The sequence below is a fragment of the Cydia splendana genome, unplaced genomic scaffold, assembly GCF_910591565.1.
Source record: "Cydia splendana unplaced genomic scaffold, ilCydSple1.2 scaffold_116_ctg1, whole genome shotgun sequence".
In the NCBI taxonomy this organism is placed as follows: Eukaryota; Metazoa; Arthropoda; class Insecta; order Lepidoptera; family Tortricidae; genus Cydia; species Cydia splendana.
The window spans coordinates 160876-180100 of record NW_026946841.1 but is presented as its reverse complement, the minus strand read 5'-3'; the positions used below and the strand labels follow the sequence as shown (position 1 = coordinate 180100).

Genomic DNA, 19225 nt, shown 5'->3' with positions numbered 1-19225 from the left:
ACAATATGGGCTCATAATAATAATAATAATAATAATAATAATTCTTTACAAACAATAAAGAAAGATATGAATGTAAAAAAAATACATACCTAACTGAAAACATCGAATTATTACTATTTTTTATAATCAAAAGTGGAATTATATTCAATGTATTTTAAACAATATAATGATTAATGTTGATTTAAACCTGTAGAAGCTTATAGAATAACTGCATTTGGAATAAATTCCTATACAAAAAATACTTTTATTTGTTTTTTATATATTTAACAATTTACACCTACAATTTACATTTAAGTACCTACTTATTACTGCAATGTAATTAACATCCTGTTTTATTTATAGGTATTAGGTACCTTATGTTTTATTTTCATTTAATTACACCATAATTTATAAATTAACATGCATTATCATATTTTAATACTATTAATTTAAACACTTGTATACATACAATTTATTATAATTACCTGTTATTAATAGGTACCTACGAATGACAATTTATCATGGATTTATTATGATAACAGATATTTCCATTTACGGGTTACGGGTAACATTTTTGAACGTGAGAAAAAAAAAAAACATAAGCCATAGGCATTGCACATTATACATCTTAGTGACATTTTTATACAGGTGTTTTTGTTTATAAATATATAATGTTATAAATATTAATACATTTCGTTTTACCACGACTTGATGTGTCATCACTCAGCACGTTTAGTAGCCCCATCGATCAGGTGGAATGACCGTCCTGCCGGAACGAGTAATATACAGATTATTGTTTGCATTATTATCATTAGACGCTGGGGCCGGGCGAGAATCGCTTGCAGTGCAGTTGTCCGACCGCTGCATAAGTGAAGCATTCGAGGGTGACGTCATCGCGGCGTTATCAGTTGGAATGTCTAAGTCGTCATAAGGCAGGAGGCACACAGGGCTTTCAGATTCGGAATCCGAACGATTATCAGAATCGCATATTAGGTGACGTCGGTTTCTTATTAAAATGCCTCCTCCTATTATTTGTATTGCATACGATCGTATTCCACGAATCGATTGAACAATACCGTTGACCCACTTTTTATTAACCCTAACTTTTACTTTCTGACCTGGTACAAAAGGAGTTAAATCGCGAGCACCTTTATCATAATAGTCCTTTTGCTTACTTTGCCGTAGTTGAAGCTCGGATCTAACATGCTTTGGAATTTTTGGTTTAAGAAGTTTCGGTGGGCAAGGAACTATACTTCTCAATTTGCGGCTATTAAGCAATTCGGAAGGAGAAGCGAGTGTACTACTTATAGGGGTATTCAAGTATTCCAGCAAAGCTAACCTAAACTCGGTACCCTCAACCTGCGTTTTCTTGAAAATCTTCTTAACCGTTTGTATAGTTCGCTCCACTTGGCCATTTGACTGGGCGTAATGGGGCGAAGAAGTGACATGCTGGAATTTCCATGATTGAGCAAATAACTTGAAGTTTTGGGAACTGAATTCAGGGCCATTATCAGACATAACTATATCTGGGATACCTTGGCGGCTGAAAATCATTTTCATATGCTGGATTACATTGTCAGATATCAAAGACTTTAATTCTACAACTTCTACATACTTGCTGTAGTAGTCGACGACTATAAGATACTTTTTATCATTCCAGTGAAAAATATCGGCACCTATTTTGGACCATGCTCTGCTAGGAACCTCATGCGAAATAAGTGTCTCCTTTCTATTTTCATTTTTAAATAGTAAACAGGGTTGGCAATTATTGATTAAGTCTTCTAACTGTGAATTTATATTTGGCCAAAACATTATTTCACGAATTCTCAATTTACATTTTTCGAGGCCAAGGTGACCAATGTGCACCCGCCTTAACAATTCACTACGCATGCCGGAGGGAATAATTATTCTATCACCCTTCCATAGCATACCGTAAGCCTCAGTTAATTCATCCCGATATCCCCAGTAGGGCCTAACTTCATTACATACTTCTTGTTTGTTATTTGGCCACCCATTTTTTATATACTTTGCCAACAATTGTAATTCCGTATCCTCTTGTGTTAACTTCTGAATATGCATAAAATGTGTGTCTACAAGCGGGTTACTAACTGCCACAGCACAAACTTGCGCTCGGGCATCTAGGTAATCACGCGGTTCTATTATCGGCGCACTGGACGGTTCAACAGCGCGCGACAGCGTATCGGCTATAAACAAATATTTACCCGGCTTGTAAATTAATTCAAAGGTATACGGTTGTAAACGCAATAGCATTCTCTGTAGACGTGCCGGAGCCGATGCTATTGGCTTGCTAATAATACTGACAAGTGGTTTGTGGTCAGTTTCTATTGTAATATCGCTTCGACCGTATATGTACGTATAAAACTTTTCGCATGCGTACACGCAAGCCAAAAGCTCTTTTTCAATTTGAGCATATGATTGCTCAGCTTTAGTCATAGCACGTGACGCGTAACACACGGGTAGATTATTTTGCATAAGGCAACATCCTAGACCGTTTTTACAAGCATCTACTGATATCACGACGGGGGTGTCCAAACTGTAATATTGTAATATAGGAACACTTGTCAAGCATTCTTTAAGACTATTGAATGACCTTTCATGCTCATCATTCCAGTGCCATTCCACTTCTTTCTTAAGAAGTTGTCTCAAAACATGATTCCTATCTGATAAATTAGGTATAAAATTACCAACATAATTAATCATACCTAGAAAACGTTCTAAGTCCTTTACGTTCAATGGACGTGGCATATTCCTTATCGCGGACGTGTGCGCATCGTCAGGGTAAATGCCGTGAGGAGTGATCTTGTGACCTAAATATTTAATTTCCGATAATCCAATTTTACATTTATTTAAATTCAGTTTTAAATTTATTTCTCTGCATCTGTCCAATACCATTTTCAATCTACGGTCGTGTTCCTCCTTAGTGCTGCCGTAAATAAGTAAATCGTCAACAAATAAACATACACCTGGAATGTCGTCGAAGTGCTCATACATTTTTTTATGGAACACCTCCGATGCAGATGAAATTCCGAAAGGAAGACGCAAGAATTTATACCTACCGAAACTAGTATTAAATGTACAAAGGTCTGTACTATCAGCATGTAATTTTAGTTGCCAGAAACCCTGTTTGGCATCCAAAGTACTAAAATACTTGGATCCACCTAGGTTAGCTGTAATTTCGTCCAAAGTAGGCAGTTTAAAATGCTCGCGCTTGATTGCTAAATTTAAATCACGTGGATCCAAACAAATCCTAATGTCCCCGTTGGCCTTTCTAGCGACTGTCATGCTGTTGACCCAGTCTGTCGGGCCCTCAACCTTTGCAATAATTCCGTCTTTAATCATTTCGTCTAATTTACACTTTACCGAATCTTTCAAGGCCACTGGAAGCTTCCTAGGTGCATGCACCACTGGCCTGACGTTTTCGTTGAGCTCAATTTTATAATGGCCTGGCATGCAACCTACCCCCTCAAAAACGTCTCTGTACTCCGTAAAAATACTATGATTTAAATTACTTTTCTCATCACCTTTCACCTCCAATACTAATTTTACTAAATTTAACTCGCGACAAGAGTCACGACCTAAAACAGGTGGCGAATCTACATCGGCTATTATAAAATCTACAATATAGCTACGATCTTTATGCTGCACCTTTAAATGACACTGACCTACAATTTTTATGCCCGTACCAGAATAACCCTTTAATCGGACTAAAGACATTCCTAACTCTCGCTCAGCTATGCCTAAATCTCGCAAACAGGTACGCGGGATGATGTTCACGTCGGCCCCAGTGTCCAATTTAAACTTCAACTTACTATCATTAATCGTCAAATCGACAGACCAATCATTTTGAGAATCAGAAAGATAATATATTACTCGTACCTGATCGGTTGAGTCATCCGCTTGAATCTCGTAAACTGTGCACATCCGGGAAAAGTGATCAAATCTGTTGCAGTTCAAACACCTCTTTCCTGCAGCAGGACATCTAGAGTTCCCATGTTCATACCCACACATTGAACACCATGCACTACGCTCACTACCACGACCATGTTTGTGCGTCAGCTGATTTCGTTGCATCGGTGGACCCCAGCGCTGCACTGGCGCGGGCGCGGGCGGGTGAGCGGGGGGCGCACGAGGACGCGATAGCTGCCTGCTACCGCGGGGCCACGCGCGCGTTGCTCCTCGATGCGCGGACGCTCCTCGCCGAGATACCCACATTACCCGATTTACATCACTAATATCACTATTGTCTTCACAAGCCGTTTCCCGCACTACTCCGTGATGCCCAAAATAATCTCGTTGTACCGCATAGGCGTGATGCTCCACAGATTCTTTTTTTATGGCTCCGGCTTGTACCTTCGAAATTTGCGCAACATTACAAATATCTAATGATTTTTTCAAAGTTAAATCTGGTTCCCGTAGTAGTCTTTCTCGAATCGCTTGGTCCTTTATTCCACAAATAAGTCTGTCCCGAATTAAAGTCTCCATTAGGTCTTTAAATTCACACGAACTTGCCAATTTTTTTAACTCGAACGAGTATTGTTCGATAGACTCGCCTTCCTTTTGATCGCGAGTAAAAAATCTGTGCCGTTCAATAGTTAGATTCTTTTTAGGCAGGAAAAATGAGTCAAACTTAGCCAATAATTCCGTTGATGTCGTTATTGTTGATTTATCAAATTGCTCGTACACTTCTCGGCACTGCTCGCCGATGACATGTAAAAGGATGCTTAATTGCACTTTCTTGTCTTTCTTCGTCAGCTCACACGCTTCATAATAAATGAGAAATGCGTTCTTCCATTTTTCCCACTCTTTTGACAAATTTCCCGTAGTAACATTTTCTAAACTATTGACGAACGAAAATGGCGGCGGCGGTGGCAAAATCGAGTCCATGATGAAAGTTCACACAAGTATGTATTTTCACAAATTGTCACCAAATCGTACCTATCTTCTACAGCACGTATACGTAAAGTTAACTACGTTAACCGTAAAACACAATTACTTTAAACACTTTTCTATTTAGGTTCTTTTATTTCGACTGCGCCATGTTAAAGATGTAAATCAAACACCAAGTTCGGGCTGAGACTGACTCGTACTTTATTTACTCTTACCCACATGCGTATATTACAAATATCAGATCTACCCACAACAACAAAAACCTAACTAATAATAGTGACAAAACCTTAACTACAACAACAAACTCAAAACACACCCCAAGCCGGTTGGTCACCGTGGGGGAAGATGACCACACCCTCCCAACAAATTCCAACAATTCTAACAATATCTACATAGCCACCCTGAACACACTGTCTCTAAGAAATAAAGAAAAACTGCTGGAACTTGAAACGGCATTGGAAAATATCAAATGGGACATTATCGGTATAAGCGAAGTAAGACGACTAGGAAATCAAATTGAAGAACATGAAAACTATATCCTCTACTATATAGGCGAAACCAAAGGGCACCACGGAGTCGGATTTATGGTAAAAAAACACCTTAAAAAACAAATCATAGAGTTCAAAGGTATATCGGAAAGGATTGCAGTATTAAATATAGACCTGCAAGGACATAAGAACCAGTGGACTGTTATACAAATCTATGCACCAACCGAAGCAGCATCAGAAGCAAAAAAAGATGAGTTCTACCGGCAACTCTCAACTACAATAGAGACTGCCCATAAAAACATTATTGTCATGGGAGACTTTAATGGCAAAATAGGGAAGAAGAGTCAAGGAAGTGGTGGAAACCAGACAACCAACAATAGAGAAAATGCAGTCATGGGTAAATTCAGCACGGGAGAAAGGAATGACAATGGAAAACGCTTGATAGACTTAGCCTTCACCTACAACCTAAGAATAATGAACAGCTTCTATAAAAAGAAACATAGTAAGAAGTGGACCTGGGTATCGCCAAATGGCCAAACAAAGAATGAAATAGACTATATTCTGACCAACAAGCCATCCTTTTTCAAAGATGTAGACACAGTAAACCAACTCAACTTCAACACAAACCACCGTATGGTAAGAGGCAAACTACATATGAAGCAACCTAAAATTCATAGAAAACATATAATGAGAACAACAAACAGCAGACCAATACACCTACCGCTTCCGAAGGACTTATTGACACCTTTACAAACCAACCTCCAGATGATCAAAAATAAGGATACAATTCAGAATAAATACAACACACTAGAAAGTGAACTAAAAGCTATATCCTGCAAAATCAACAACTCAAAAATATACAAAGATAAGGTTGGGGACGAAGCAAGGGCTCTGATGGAAACTAGAAAGTGTCTTATAGTGAACAGAAATGCAAACCGAAAGGAAATTGCAAAATTGAGCAAAGAAATCAACAACAAAATTAGAAAACATATAGCAAGATCCCGACTACAGACAATACAACACCATATAGAAAGAACGGGAGGAACAAAAAAGGCACTGAAAGAACTAAGGGATAAAACCGAATGGATACCCAACCTACCCAATAAAGCACTAGCAACCAAAGTATCTAGCCGCCCACTGATCATAGACACCGCAACAGAATTCTACCGAGAACTATACAGTGATACAGAGGACACCAACAGTCTAGAATATAAAGAAGATGAGGAAGAAATCCCTACTATTCTTGAAAGTGAGGTAAGACAAGCAATTCTATCACAAAACAATGGAAAAGCCCCTGGTGACGACAAAATACCCAACGAAATAATTAAAGGATGTATAGACCAAATCTTAGGAACCACAACAAAATTATTTAATGACATTATGAGATCCGAAACTATACCAGATCAATGGACCACCTCTACAATTATACTACTTCACAAAAAAGGTGACAAAAGCCTGGTTAACAACTACAGACCCATCAGTTTAATTACAAACTTGTACAAGATATTCTCCAAAATTATCCTAAACCGAATAAACAAGGAATTAGAGGCAAACCAACCTAAAGAGCAAGCGGGGTTTCGGAGTGGATTCTCAACAGTCGACCATATCCATACAATCAAACAGCTGATAGAAAAACATGAAGAATACAACAAAATCTATTATTTTGCTTTCATAGACTATAATAAAGCGTTCGACTCACTGAAACATAAATACATATGGGAAGCGCTGAGAACACAAAACATACCGACAAAATACATAAGGATAATCCAACAAATATATAAAAATTCAACAGCTAAAATACGAACAGAAAGAGAAGGCCAACTTTTTAACATGCAGAAAGGAGTTAAGCAGGGAGACCCCTTATCACCTAAACTGTTTTCTGCAGTTTTAGAATATGTATTCAGAAAACTTAACTGGGAATCTTTTGGCCTTAACATAAATGGAGCAAAACTAACAAATCTAAGGTTTGCTGACGATATTATTCTACTGAGTGATAACCCGAGGGACCTAAGCATAATGCTACAACAGCTTGCAGACGGCAGCAAAGAAGTGGGACTAACGATGAACACCGAAAAGACCAAGTTAATGACCAACAGTGTAAAAGAAGATATATACATAGACCACAACCTCATTGCTTATGTAGAACGATACACGTATCTTGGACAAGTGATATCACCTCAAAACTTGACACAACAAGAAGTAGACACTAGAATCGGGAACTCATGGAAACGATACTGGTCACTAAAGGAAATAGTGAAGAACAACCAAATACCAACAAATATTAAGTCCAAAGTATTTAACACCTGTATCCTTCCTTGCCTTACATATGGATGTCAAACATGGGCCCTAACTGTCAAGGAAAGGAAAGCTCTCCAAGTATGCCAGAACAGTATGGAAAGAAGCATGTTGAATGTTAAACTTAGAGATAGAATAAAACTGGAGGACATTAGAAAGAGAACAAAAATAATCGACGTCAACCACACTATGAAAAAACTAAAGTGGAAGTGGACTGGCCACATGCTCCGAGACAAAAGAGAAAAATGGTCAAAAGACATCACAACATGGTACCCAAGAGACGGAAAAAGGAATGATGGTAGACAAAAAATGAGATGGGAAGACGAGTTCAGGCAGGTGGCTGGAGCCTTATGGAGAAGACAGGCTCTGGACAGGGACGCGTGGAGGAATATGGGAGAGGCCTATGCCAAGGGCAACCAGACAAAACGTCTGCGGAGAAAGGCTAGCAGTAAGCAGTAAGTAAGTAAGGATAGGGCGTAGTTTTGTGAAAGATAGCTACCTCTTTCACCCGAGGAGGCGAGATATGTAAAGGTTTACAACCTTTACAGTCTTTTTTAATCTGTGACTGGCTAGTCACGATATTCAAATTTAGAATTTGAAGCCCTCTGTCAAATGGAACGCGGTGCGCATTGGACATTCGATCAGAGGCAGCCATCTAGTATAGATGTTTATTTAATTATAAATCAGCTGAAAATAAAATAGAGAAAGTGATCTTCGTATTTTCCATGCCCACAGCGTCCTCCCAATAGGTCGTTCTCTTTACAGTACCTACTCTGTAAAATATTCCAGAATTCCAAAATAATAGCCAGTAGCAAGATATCGCAGTAAAATTTGATGATTTATTTAACTTCTACCATTAGTTGTACCGCTGATGCAACTAATACTCGTAGTTAGAAGTTCTTCAAAATTACTTAAATTCATCCGCAAATGATTGCGATGGCTAGTTTCCCCAATGTATTCGAAGCTCGCGCCCACCACTACCACCACGTTTTCTTTGCTTTTTGCTTGTTTAGATCTTTATTAAATGATCACATTTTTTTTATACAAGACGTATTAGTCGCACAACTTCTTTCGACGTCATAGTGAAAGAAAATAAAAAGTGAATAATCTTAGCACCAGCACCGTGTGAACATGCAATGAAAGAAAAATGAACCATTCACTCAAGTGAACATTCATTCGAGTGAACCTTAAAGGTGGGATCAGACGGTTCATTTTTGTGTTTCATTATTCATCTTTCACTCAAAGTGACACGTGTGAACACAAAATGAACCAAAAGTGAAAAATGAATTCATTAAGGTGGGAACAGACGGTTCATTTTTTGTTCATTTTCTAGTTTCATTATTCATCTTTCACTCGAAAGTGAGACGTCTAAACACAAAATGAACCAAAATTGAAAAATGAATTCATTAATGAAAGAATCCAACAATGTTGGATATTTTCATTCGGCATCTTTCACTCGCACTCCGAATGAACAAAAAATTAACAGTGTGAACACAGAAATGAACGTTCATTCGGATTATGTATATTTTTCTCGAATCCTGTGGGTATACTACTATCAATAAAATGGTGTTCAAGTGGAACGAACAAAATACTTTATTTTTATTTTTGGAGCATTTTAAAAATTACCAATGCCTCTGGAACCACGAATGCTGTGTATAAAGACAGAACAATCCGGGCAAATTCTATAAAATCTCTAATTAGTGATTTAAACTTAGAGGTTACTGAAGAAGAAATTAAACTTAAAATAAAGACGATACGATTATTATATGATCAATTGATTACAAATTAAACTTATACCGATACACACAACTTCATTCGACGCCATAGTGAAAGAAAAGAAAAAATGAATTATCTTTCCAGCAGCCGTCTGAACGTGGAATGAAAGGAAACTGAAACATTTTATTTATTCATTAGCGGAACGCCCTTCAAGTACTGATAAGCAAAGCCACGGGAGCGTCCGTCGATCAGCAGGCGGCCGAAACTGCAACTGAACTAAACCGGTTTTACGTTCACTCAATTAAATGTGCAAATGCAAATGTCAACAAGCCGGCTGCGCTTAATTTTTTAACTCGATATATAAATAAACACTTAAGTTATATAATTCATACTCCTTTTTCGTTAAATGACGTAGAAAAAATGGTAAAAAACATTAAACGAAAGGATTCAAAAGACATCAATGACATGTCCACTCACCTATTCGACTTGTTACCAAGTTTTATCATTGAAATACTGTGTAACTTGGTTAACAAGTGTGTTAATGCCGGCAAATATCCATTCAATGTAAAAAGGGCCAAAGTTCAACCTATATATAAGGGTAAAGGGGAGATGCAATCCCTAAAGAATTTCAGACCTATTTCGCTAATACCAATATTTTCCAAAATTTGTAAAGGGCTATTAAGTGAAAGACTCATGTCATTTTTTAGAAGAAATGAGTTATTAAATAAGCAGCAATACGCGTACCAACATGGCCGCTCGACGATAGACGCAGCCAGAGACGTCGTGGAGAGGGTGATGAAACACCTGGAGGGGCGGAGGCAGGTCGCAGCTATATTCTGCGACCTGTCACGCGCCTTCGAGTTGGTGAGTCATTCTCTGTTGCTAGCCAAATTTGACCACTATATACGGCGTTACAGGTAGCTTTTACGACACAATTGTGTCATTCCTCTCCAACAGGCAGCTGCTGACATCCGTATGCGGTGCCAGGTCGGATCTGCTGGATCTGGGTGAGCGTTCCGTACCACAGGATTCGAGTATGGGTAATAACCTCTTCTTGATACTCATGAACGATTTCACAACCGCAAGTGACCAGGCCGAGTTCGTATTATTCGCGGATGATGGGTGCGTAATCGTAGCCGCCGACACCCATGCGCAGCTCGTGGAAAAAACCAATATGGTCATGGATCAAGTTGCGTCATGGTTCACGGCCAATGGAATGACATTAAATGTCGAAAAAACCAACATCATCCGATTTGGGCTCCGTGGCAGGCAGGATCACAATCTAAACATTGTCTGTAATGGGCAGCCGGTTCCACAGGTGGATGAGGTGAAATATCTCGGTCTAATAATAGATTCTGGTCTCACATGGAGTTCTCACATTGATACACTGTGCAGCCGGCTCTCATCTGCATGTTTCGCACTGAGTAGATTGCGTCCTAGCCTTAACACCGATAATGTGAAAAAAGCCTACTACGGTTACTTTCATTCACTTCTTGCTTATGGCGTTGACCTCTGGGGTAATGCTGCAGAGCGAGAAAGACCGTTCAGGTTACAAAGACTAGCGATGCGAGTCGTGGCGGGAGTTCCGTGGGACAGCGACGTAAGAAACTTGTTCCAGGAGTACAAGATACTAACGCTACCAAGTCTGTTTATCCTGGAAATCGCAAAATATGTACGAACGCATTTAGACCAATTCGCAACATACGGTGACGCTCACAATCGCAATACAAGGCAGCGACATAAATTGCGACCACCCCACGGTGGTCGGCGCGCCTTGTAAAGGCGGCCATAATTAAAAAAAATGTTAATTATCGTAGGTTTTTTTCGGAAATGAGTATATGATGTAACGAATATTGTTTTTAATAAAATAAAACACTTGTTTCAGTATATAACATGATAAGTATATTAAACTTTTCTCCATTAAAAATCACATCATAAAAAACCTGAAGTCTTTGTTAGTTTTAACTATTAATACATACTAAAAATGCATAAGAAACACTAAAACAAAATAACTAAACTAATACAAATAAATACCTAACCTAAAAATTGCCCCGATTCGCTGTCCGCGGGCAAAAAAAATTAAATACTAAATGGAAAAATCAATCATAAAGATCGAGTATACTTCTATAGAAAAGATAACAGTAAAGCAAACGAAAACAATAAGTGAAGCATTAAATTCTATTCAGTACTAGTTAATAAGCTTAATACGTTACAAGAAAGTGTAGTTTTTTTTTTACGCGGCAATTTCCTCTTGGAGGTTATTAATGGATCCGAGTTTAAAAGAAGCCTGTGAATAAGGTCTTCGTTGGTGTGGGTTCGTGACATTTTTCTGGTATGGTCTCGCCTGAACATCTTTATATTTTTATTTGTTGACTCAGCTGCCTCTTCGGACAGCTCTCCAATAGGAACTAGAGCGTTTTCTATAATGATGGCACCATGTATAAGCACTTTGTGTACTGATGAAGGCAAAGGATACCAGCCATATGCATCCATGAGTTGGCCAGCCGTTTTTGTGGCATATTCTTCAAATTTTCTTACATTGATTGTATAACCAGACGATATGCACTCCAAAATAGTTCCACACTGTTCAATAAGGCTTTGCTGGATACCTGTGATTTCAGCAGACACATCAGAGTGCTTAAAAAATTTCCTCGCAGTATTTCCATCGTTGGATGTGCCACTCCCTCCACTTCGTGGTTTGTCTACAATTAGACCCAACTTCTGCCGAAACTCATCCTGGATTTTTTTCTTTCTCAAAGCTATGTGCTTTTTATCCTCCTCTGATGTAGCGTACCATCTTTTTGTTTCAAGTTTGTACGATAAATGAATAAAATATTCATAAAACCGAATCCACGCATGCAACGGCGAGAGTCCAAATTCCAATTTACTAAAATCAATAGGCCTTTCTATGCTAGAAGGAACGTCTCTCATTTGAGTTGACACAGCTTTACAAAGGGTGCACGTTGCATTGGAAGTGCCACTGAGTGCGGCACATATTTTCCCATCAAGCATGGTGAGTTGCAAACAGTGATTTATGTTTATTTCTTTGCCGTCTCCGCACTTCACTATCGTAGGCACAAGCTGCTCAATTTTTTCTTGAAAGTATGTTTGTTCGTTAACAGTCGAATCTTTAGTTTCTTTAATAAACTGAAATCGAATTGGCCGGCAGTATCTAGTCGACGATGGGCGCGGGTTTTTCCAAAGCAGCACGGCGTCATCCGATGATGAAGTGGTTGAAATCAATCGAAGAGGTACATACGATGTTACGAATAGGCTTCCGTCTCCGGTCACATCTGAACTGGCGAAGTTTTGCTTATATTCACTATGGCCAGTGCTTCCATCAAAACCCCACTTTCCTATTAACGTAACATCACCCATCGATTCCTCTGGTATAGTACTTAAAACTTCGTTTTGTAGTTCTACGCGAGATGCAGTATGATTCAATAAACTCTGCAATTCCACTTCGCCTGCTGATTCCGTAAATCTGATGATTTCTGGATAACATTTCTTCTTTGCTTTAAGAACTTTTTCATATGAAGGTAAAACAGGATTTTTTCGCGAGTTGATAAACTCACGCAGTAACAAATATTGATGCTTGGTGAGCTTAGCGCCTGTCAGAAGGGAAAGCACGTCGTCAGGGTTTATTTCTTTGGTCTCGTTGTCTGATGCCTTCGTTAAATCGCTGACCGCTGATCCATCAAGATCAGCTAGTGCTGCTAATCTTCTGCGTTTTGACCGCTTGCTACAAGCAGTAAACTCTTTTTTAGGTCGTCCAACTGCAGATGAGGTTCCCGGCGATGATGATTCTTGAACGAATTGAACAGTTGAGGACTTATCGGCCCCCGATTTTATTTTTGGCATATTAACACTTTGCTTTTTATTAAGCCACTCAGAATGTTTCTTGAGAACCGCAGACTTATTTCGCGAAGCGGATTTCCAAATAACTGTAATTCGTTCACAAATATACTTTATGATGTTATCCAAATTGTTGGTGTCCACGTTTTCAGCATCTGGTATCATTTCTATCACATGTTGCATAATTTGAAGACGTTTATCTTTGTCCGAACCACTGAAAGATAGCCAGAGTTCAAATATGAAGCCTCTTGTAAAGGATCCCACGTACTTATCATCTGAAAATAAAAAAATAATAGTGAATTTCGTTACGTATTATTTTTGTAGCACTGCTACGAAGCCGGCTACGCAGGCGTAGCAGGCTTTTAAAAACTAAATACGCAAGTTTACGCAGCAAGACTTTCATGATTATAAATCTAGAAAAAATAAGCTTTAAACTGGTATAAATCTTGTCATTACGTTGGATTAATAAAATAACTAAAACTCCAAGTAAAGAAATAACATTTAAAACAAATCTCATTACAATTTGTCATGGCGTAGACCCTTTATTATTATTATGTTTTTCTAAAAAGAGTGAAAGTTAGGGTGATAAACAAAACTACATACCTGATTCTTGAAGCTCCATATTCATAATAATCAGTAAATACACAAATTCAGCAGAAATTCACCACTAATGACCGATCACTTAATTAGTTGCCGATAAGAGAGCGCGTACAACCGGGAGTTCAGTTCACTTTCGACGTTAATTAGAGAATGAAAATAATGAGTTATCCAGGATCTATTTATACCTCCTTAAAGTACATTTATTAGTGAATAATACTAATGCATTTGACACTTAAAAATAACACATAACATATTTTGAATTATGGCCTAGGGCCAGACCACCGTGCACCCCCCACTAGACTGGCAAAGTCCAAAAAGCTGCTACACTCAATTGGTCTAAAGGTGAATAACGCAATACCGGATGATATTAGAAATGCAAATAGTGGTAGGTCGTTCGAAAATAAACTAAAGGCAAAGTTAATTACGGATGCACTATATTCAGTAAAAGACTTCTTTCAGCCATCTGGAACCATCTGATTACTTGCCAAAGCCTAACACTAATATAAGGTATAATGATGATATACCACCAAAGAATTAAATATAATTTCATTGTTTTTACCTTTAATTCCGACGTTTCAGCTGAGTTGCACCAGCTGTGGTCACGGAAAGACTCATGGTCTAATAAAACATGGTCTTCCATTCCCAGAGTGACACGGGCCTACGTCACAATAACATTGCCACTTTATTTCAACATAACATGTTACATGGGTACATTATACCTATGGTTAATAAGTTAAAATATTTCTTTATAATTTTATAATTTTCATTTATATGTATTTTAGCTTAAATTTTACAATAACACGTCATTTTTAATTACTCGTTAGCAATATCTTCCGATTCACGAAAGAAATTTCAGACTTTCGGGTAATTCTGTTTATACTACTGGCAACACAGGATAGCGCTGTGCACATTTGACAATTCGGATCTAGATAACTTCATGCCCTGACCGTCATCCTTGTCGAACGCGTGTTAATTGTTATTTCCTTCTCGCTCAGTGTCAGCAGTCGCAGTGTTTTCCAAACTTTTCACGTCGTAAGCTTGGTAATTAATGTGTAACTGTGAATTAGTTTTTTAAACGTTTGTCTTGTATAGATAAATAAAGTTTAATTTAATACATTAGATTTGTTTTATTTTACTATGTTTCTACATGAATAACTTAAAATTAATGCCGTTAAAATAATTTTCACCGTTGGTTAAAATTCTCCCACATTTCAAAGTTTGAGAACCTGTAAACAGCATGATGACGTAGGCGCGTGTCAGTTAGGTCATACGCGAATCTCGGAATGGAGTACCAGGCGGAGTATATTATTATACCATGGAAAGACTGACGTCCCAAGTCCCAACAAATGTCAACAGAGATATTAATAAAACACCACTAAACTACCCGAAATTAGTTTATAAAAATGTTTGGGGTAGACAAAGAAATTGCAGCTACCCGTTAAAGTTTAATGTTTATTGTCCACGGCACGACACGCAACACTCACAGTATCCGTACACTGGTCCGAAGATATATCCGCTGGTTTCAACATTTGAATCACTGGTCCCCAAGTAGACAATAATTTGTACCCGTCCTCTCGGTTGAAATTTTTAGGGTGTTTTTTAATTTCAATCGCCTCTCTCACGATCCGCGGATAATAGTGTCGCTCGTTGGAGAGGACTTTGGACTTTATTTCGCGGTAGACCCGTTTGTGTAATTAAATATGTGTACAAAACGCGAGAGTTTAAAGTGTTAAATTAAATATAAGTTGTTAATGTTAAGATTGTTATTTATTTATTTTATTTTTATTTTAGACATAATAAAAAAAAATACTAATAATTGACTTAAATCGATAGTTAAAATTAATAATTTTAAATTAAATGGATAATAATAATAATAAACGCAGGGCAGCTTGTGGCGAGCTGTTGGGGAGTAGCGACCTCACGTACCCGAGTGCTCCTGGGGAGTTCTGTTACCCGCAAGGAGGGTGGGTGGGACAGGATTCTCTGCCTCTGGCTTGCCTTAGCCGGCCGGCCAGAGTGGAGTCGTTAGAGCTATAAGCTCCAGGGGTGGAAGTGAAATATGCATAAGACGCGAGTTGGCACAGTGGCTGTTAACAGCCACTGGGTAGAAAGCGGCGCACACCTCTCGACACCCCTGAGCCGCTCACACCGGTGTTGCCCTTGAGCCATCCTAGATGTCGCTTTTTGTGGGGGCCCATCTTGTGAGGGCGAGTCGCCGTCTGCCGGAAATAAAATTGCATACCGTTTTATTAGGCAGGCGTCCGGTTTTTTACCCCATAGCTCAGTACTTAGTCCATCGCTTTCACCCAATAACCTAGTTCATTTTAGATCCCATCAACTCTCAATAGCCCTTACACCCTGGTGGGTGCTGCCTCTGCGTGCGTCCCTTGACACGGGTAAGGGCAGCATCCGCTCGGTGTACCCCTTACATTTCATTAAAGTGTCAAAAGGGCCTCTACGTGTTGGCTTCAGCTACGCGCACGCCTCCCAAAGGTCCGGAACACCATTGTTCCGTGATGGGAAAGACATACAATAATAATAAATAAATGGATTATAATTTGAATTAAAAGTAGTATGTAAGTTAAAATAATTTGACCTAAAATAGTTAATAATTATGTTCTGTAAATGTTTTAATGTATGAAATAATAATGTGTGCTGTAACAGATATAATGTGTTGACATGTAAAATACTTATATTTTATCAATAAAAGTTTGATTGATTGATTGATTGATTGATTGACATTCACTCAAGTGAACGTTCATGTTCCCACCTTAACGCGGCCTTTTGCTATGAGTATGAACCCTGCCTATGAACAGGGAAAGTGCCTTAATACCTCACGCACGCTCATTTTACTAAAACGAAACATTCTTTTCACTTCTCATGCTCAAAAAGTGCACCTTTATGTCGTGCGTAGACGACATAAAGTCGCATTTTATGCTCTAGAGCATAAAAATAAAATTTTCTTCTAAGACTAAGGTAATCGGTCTCAACAGCCAAACATCAGTTAAAACATATTGCACAATTTTACTGAGCAATAAAATTGTGTAGATGACAAAACTTGTTATATTATTTTATTTTTGCTACAATTTATTAGAAATCCGTATTTTCTGTCATAAAATTTTGTAAATCACATAAAATAGGAGTCGATTATCGTTCAAAAATGCTCCGAAATGTTTGACTTGGCAGAAAACCAAGCGTCTGAAACTCTGATCACATGTTGAAAAAAAAAAAAGTTAGTTGGCGGGAATTCGTTATGTATTATGTTCTTTCGCTTTACGACAATTTCGTGGTGTAAATTGCCGTGAAAAATATAATTTATTTTCCTCGCAATCGAAGTGAAAAGCAGAGTGTACAACAAGGACATAAATGTCCATTTTTACCCTCGTCTACTATTTTCGTCTTCGCTTCGCTCAGACCAAAGAATTGCCTCGGGTAAAAATGGGTCACTTTATGCCCTTGTTTTACAATCTACTATTTATTTTTAAAAAGAAACAAAACTTCTTTCAAAGATTTTTATTAAGTAATTTTTTTTTCAATTTCGGTTGTCCTTGTTGTTTTACTACCATACAGTAGTAGGTGCTAATTTATTCTGTGACGTAATTTCGTCGGGTGGGAATACGTTTGTGCTATACGCCACTTACATGGCTTGCAGGAGAGCGAAAACAAGCAAAAAAAAATATTTTTCGGAAAGTTTTACATTTAGGAAATATTGAACGTATTTACCATTTAGGCACATATGTTTACTATTTATAGTACCGAACAAATATTGTGAATACAGTGGTAATCATGAAATAAAAGCATTTTTAGTATTGCCATATCAGTTTTTGATGAGTAAATGTTAAACGCATAATGTATGATATGACACAAAAGTTGTGGATATGTCACACTTTTGTGATAATTTTCTGTTAACAGAGTGTAATTATCCTATATAATAGTAAAATGCGGATATGGCACAACATTTTTCAAAAATAGTTTTTTTCATAAACCGGTCAGTGTCAATTATAGCGAATTTTTTGTTATTTTAGGAATCACTAAAAAACGATTTTCTCATAAATGGATATGGCACAAACGTATTCTCAGCCGACGATTTAGTGATCAAGTTTAGTTTGACCAACAGGTAGTTTTATTTAAGTTATACACTTTTGTTTTTAAATTTCGATTTTTTAATGTATTTCCATTCACGATCACAAGCTCTTTCGTTCTTAATAGGAGGAAAAAAGTGTTACATACCTACATATATTTTTCGGCTCTACCATTCTGTTACCGCCATACAAAGTCTATAAAAGTGGCAACGGAATGGAAATGAAAAAACCGGGCAAGTGCGAGTCGGACTCGCGCACGAAGGGTTCCGTACCATAATGCAAAAAAAGCAAAAAAAACATAATGCAAAAAAAGCAAAAAAATGGGTGGGTATTTATTTATTTATTTATTTAAACTTTATTGCACAAAATACAAATAAAATGTACAAATGGCGGACTTAATGCCTAAAGGCATTCTCTACCAGTCAACCATAGGGCTAAACAGAGATGTAATAAAAATGGTGCAAGAAGAAGAGTAAGAGAATTCAATTAGGAACTATTGCAAACAACTGAACAACATAATAAACTACATATACAATACACAGATAAAAATAATAAAATATATACAATGAATATACTACTACATAATTCTCACATACATACTAATATATTACGATGGATACTACCTACTCATACTCTTGTTGATCAGCAGATGTTTATGCAGCATCCTCTTAAAAGCAAATTTGCTCGGGGCTTGTCTTATGTTGAGAGGGAGTGAATTCCAGAGACGACTCACTAAGGGGTAAATTCACGATCTACGCGGCCAAAAGTCGATTTATCAAAACAATAAATACCTCTGCGATAACAGCTACCTGCGGTAGAGGACCCTTTAGAGGCTAGATAACAACCCCTCCCACCCTCGTATGCACTTTCTAATTCGTTTCACGTCAGTCGGAATTTGATCGTGTCACTTCGTGTATGTTACTTGTTCTCGGCGCTCTTAGAAAAGCAAAACTTTGACGGTGTGGTTTATTGTTTTTAAGAGATCAAGAGTGAAAAAAATCATGGATTCTGAAACAGCAGGTTAGTAATTTATAAGCAAAAATAAAAATATGCTTTATTTATTTGTTTTTGAGGCTAGGTTAATGCTCTGAAAGAGAGACTGTTTTTGAGCGTCATTTTTCGCAAAAAATAAACTTCACTCGTTAATAAGTAATACAATAGGGTGAGATCGAGCAGAATTGTTAACGACATGTTATAGTCTATTGTTTTGGTTATTATAATTTAAAAAAAGACTTTCCGCATGCTTCCGCCAAATCATAATTTTTATACTTTAAAAATAATCCGCCATTTTACTCAAAAATA

General features: G+C 37.8%; 1 protein-coding gene across 1 annotated transcript; it reads right to left on the bottom strand.

Moving 5' to 3' along the window:
- Nucleotides 1-675: 675 nt before the first annotated feature.
- Nucleotides 676-4884, bottom strand: LOC134805458 (uncharacterized). The gene is made up of 2 exons (XM_063778761.1): nt 3576-4884; nt 676-998 (listed from the first exon to the last, which is right to left on the bottom strand). Exons 1-2 carry the CDS (start codon nt 4882-4884, stop codon nt 712-714), a joined length of 1596 nt encoding a protein of 531 aa, XP_063634831.1. The 3' UTR covers nt 676-711.
- Between the last annotated feature and the right edge of the window lie 14341 nt (nt 4885-19225).

Excerpts from the sequence above, each read along its gene's own strand:
- LOC134805458 (XM_063778761.1), bottom strand. The coding sequence starts at position 4,884 with ATGGACTCGATTTTGCCACCGCCGCCGCCATTTTCGTTCGTCAATAGT. Across the intron at positions 999-3,575 it reads AGATTCGCCACCTGTTTTAG|GCATTTTAATAAGAAACCGA; the intron begins GTCGTGACTCTT and ends TAATAGGAGGAG.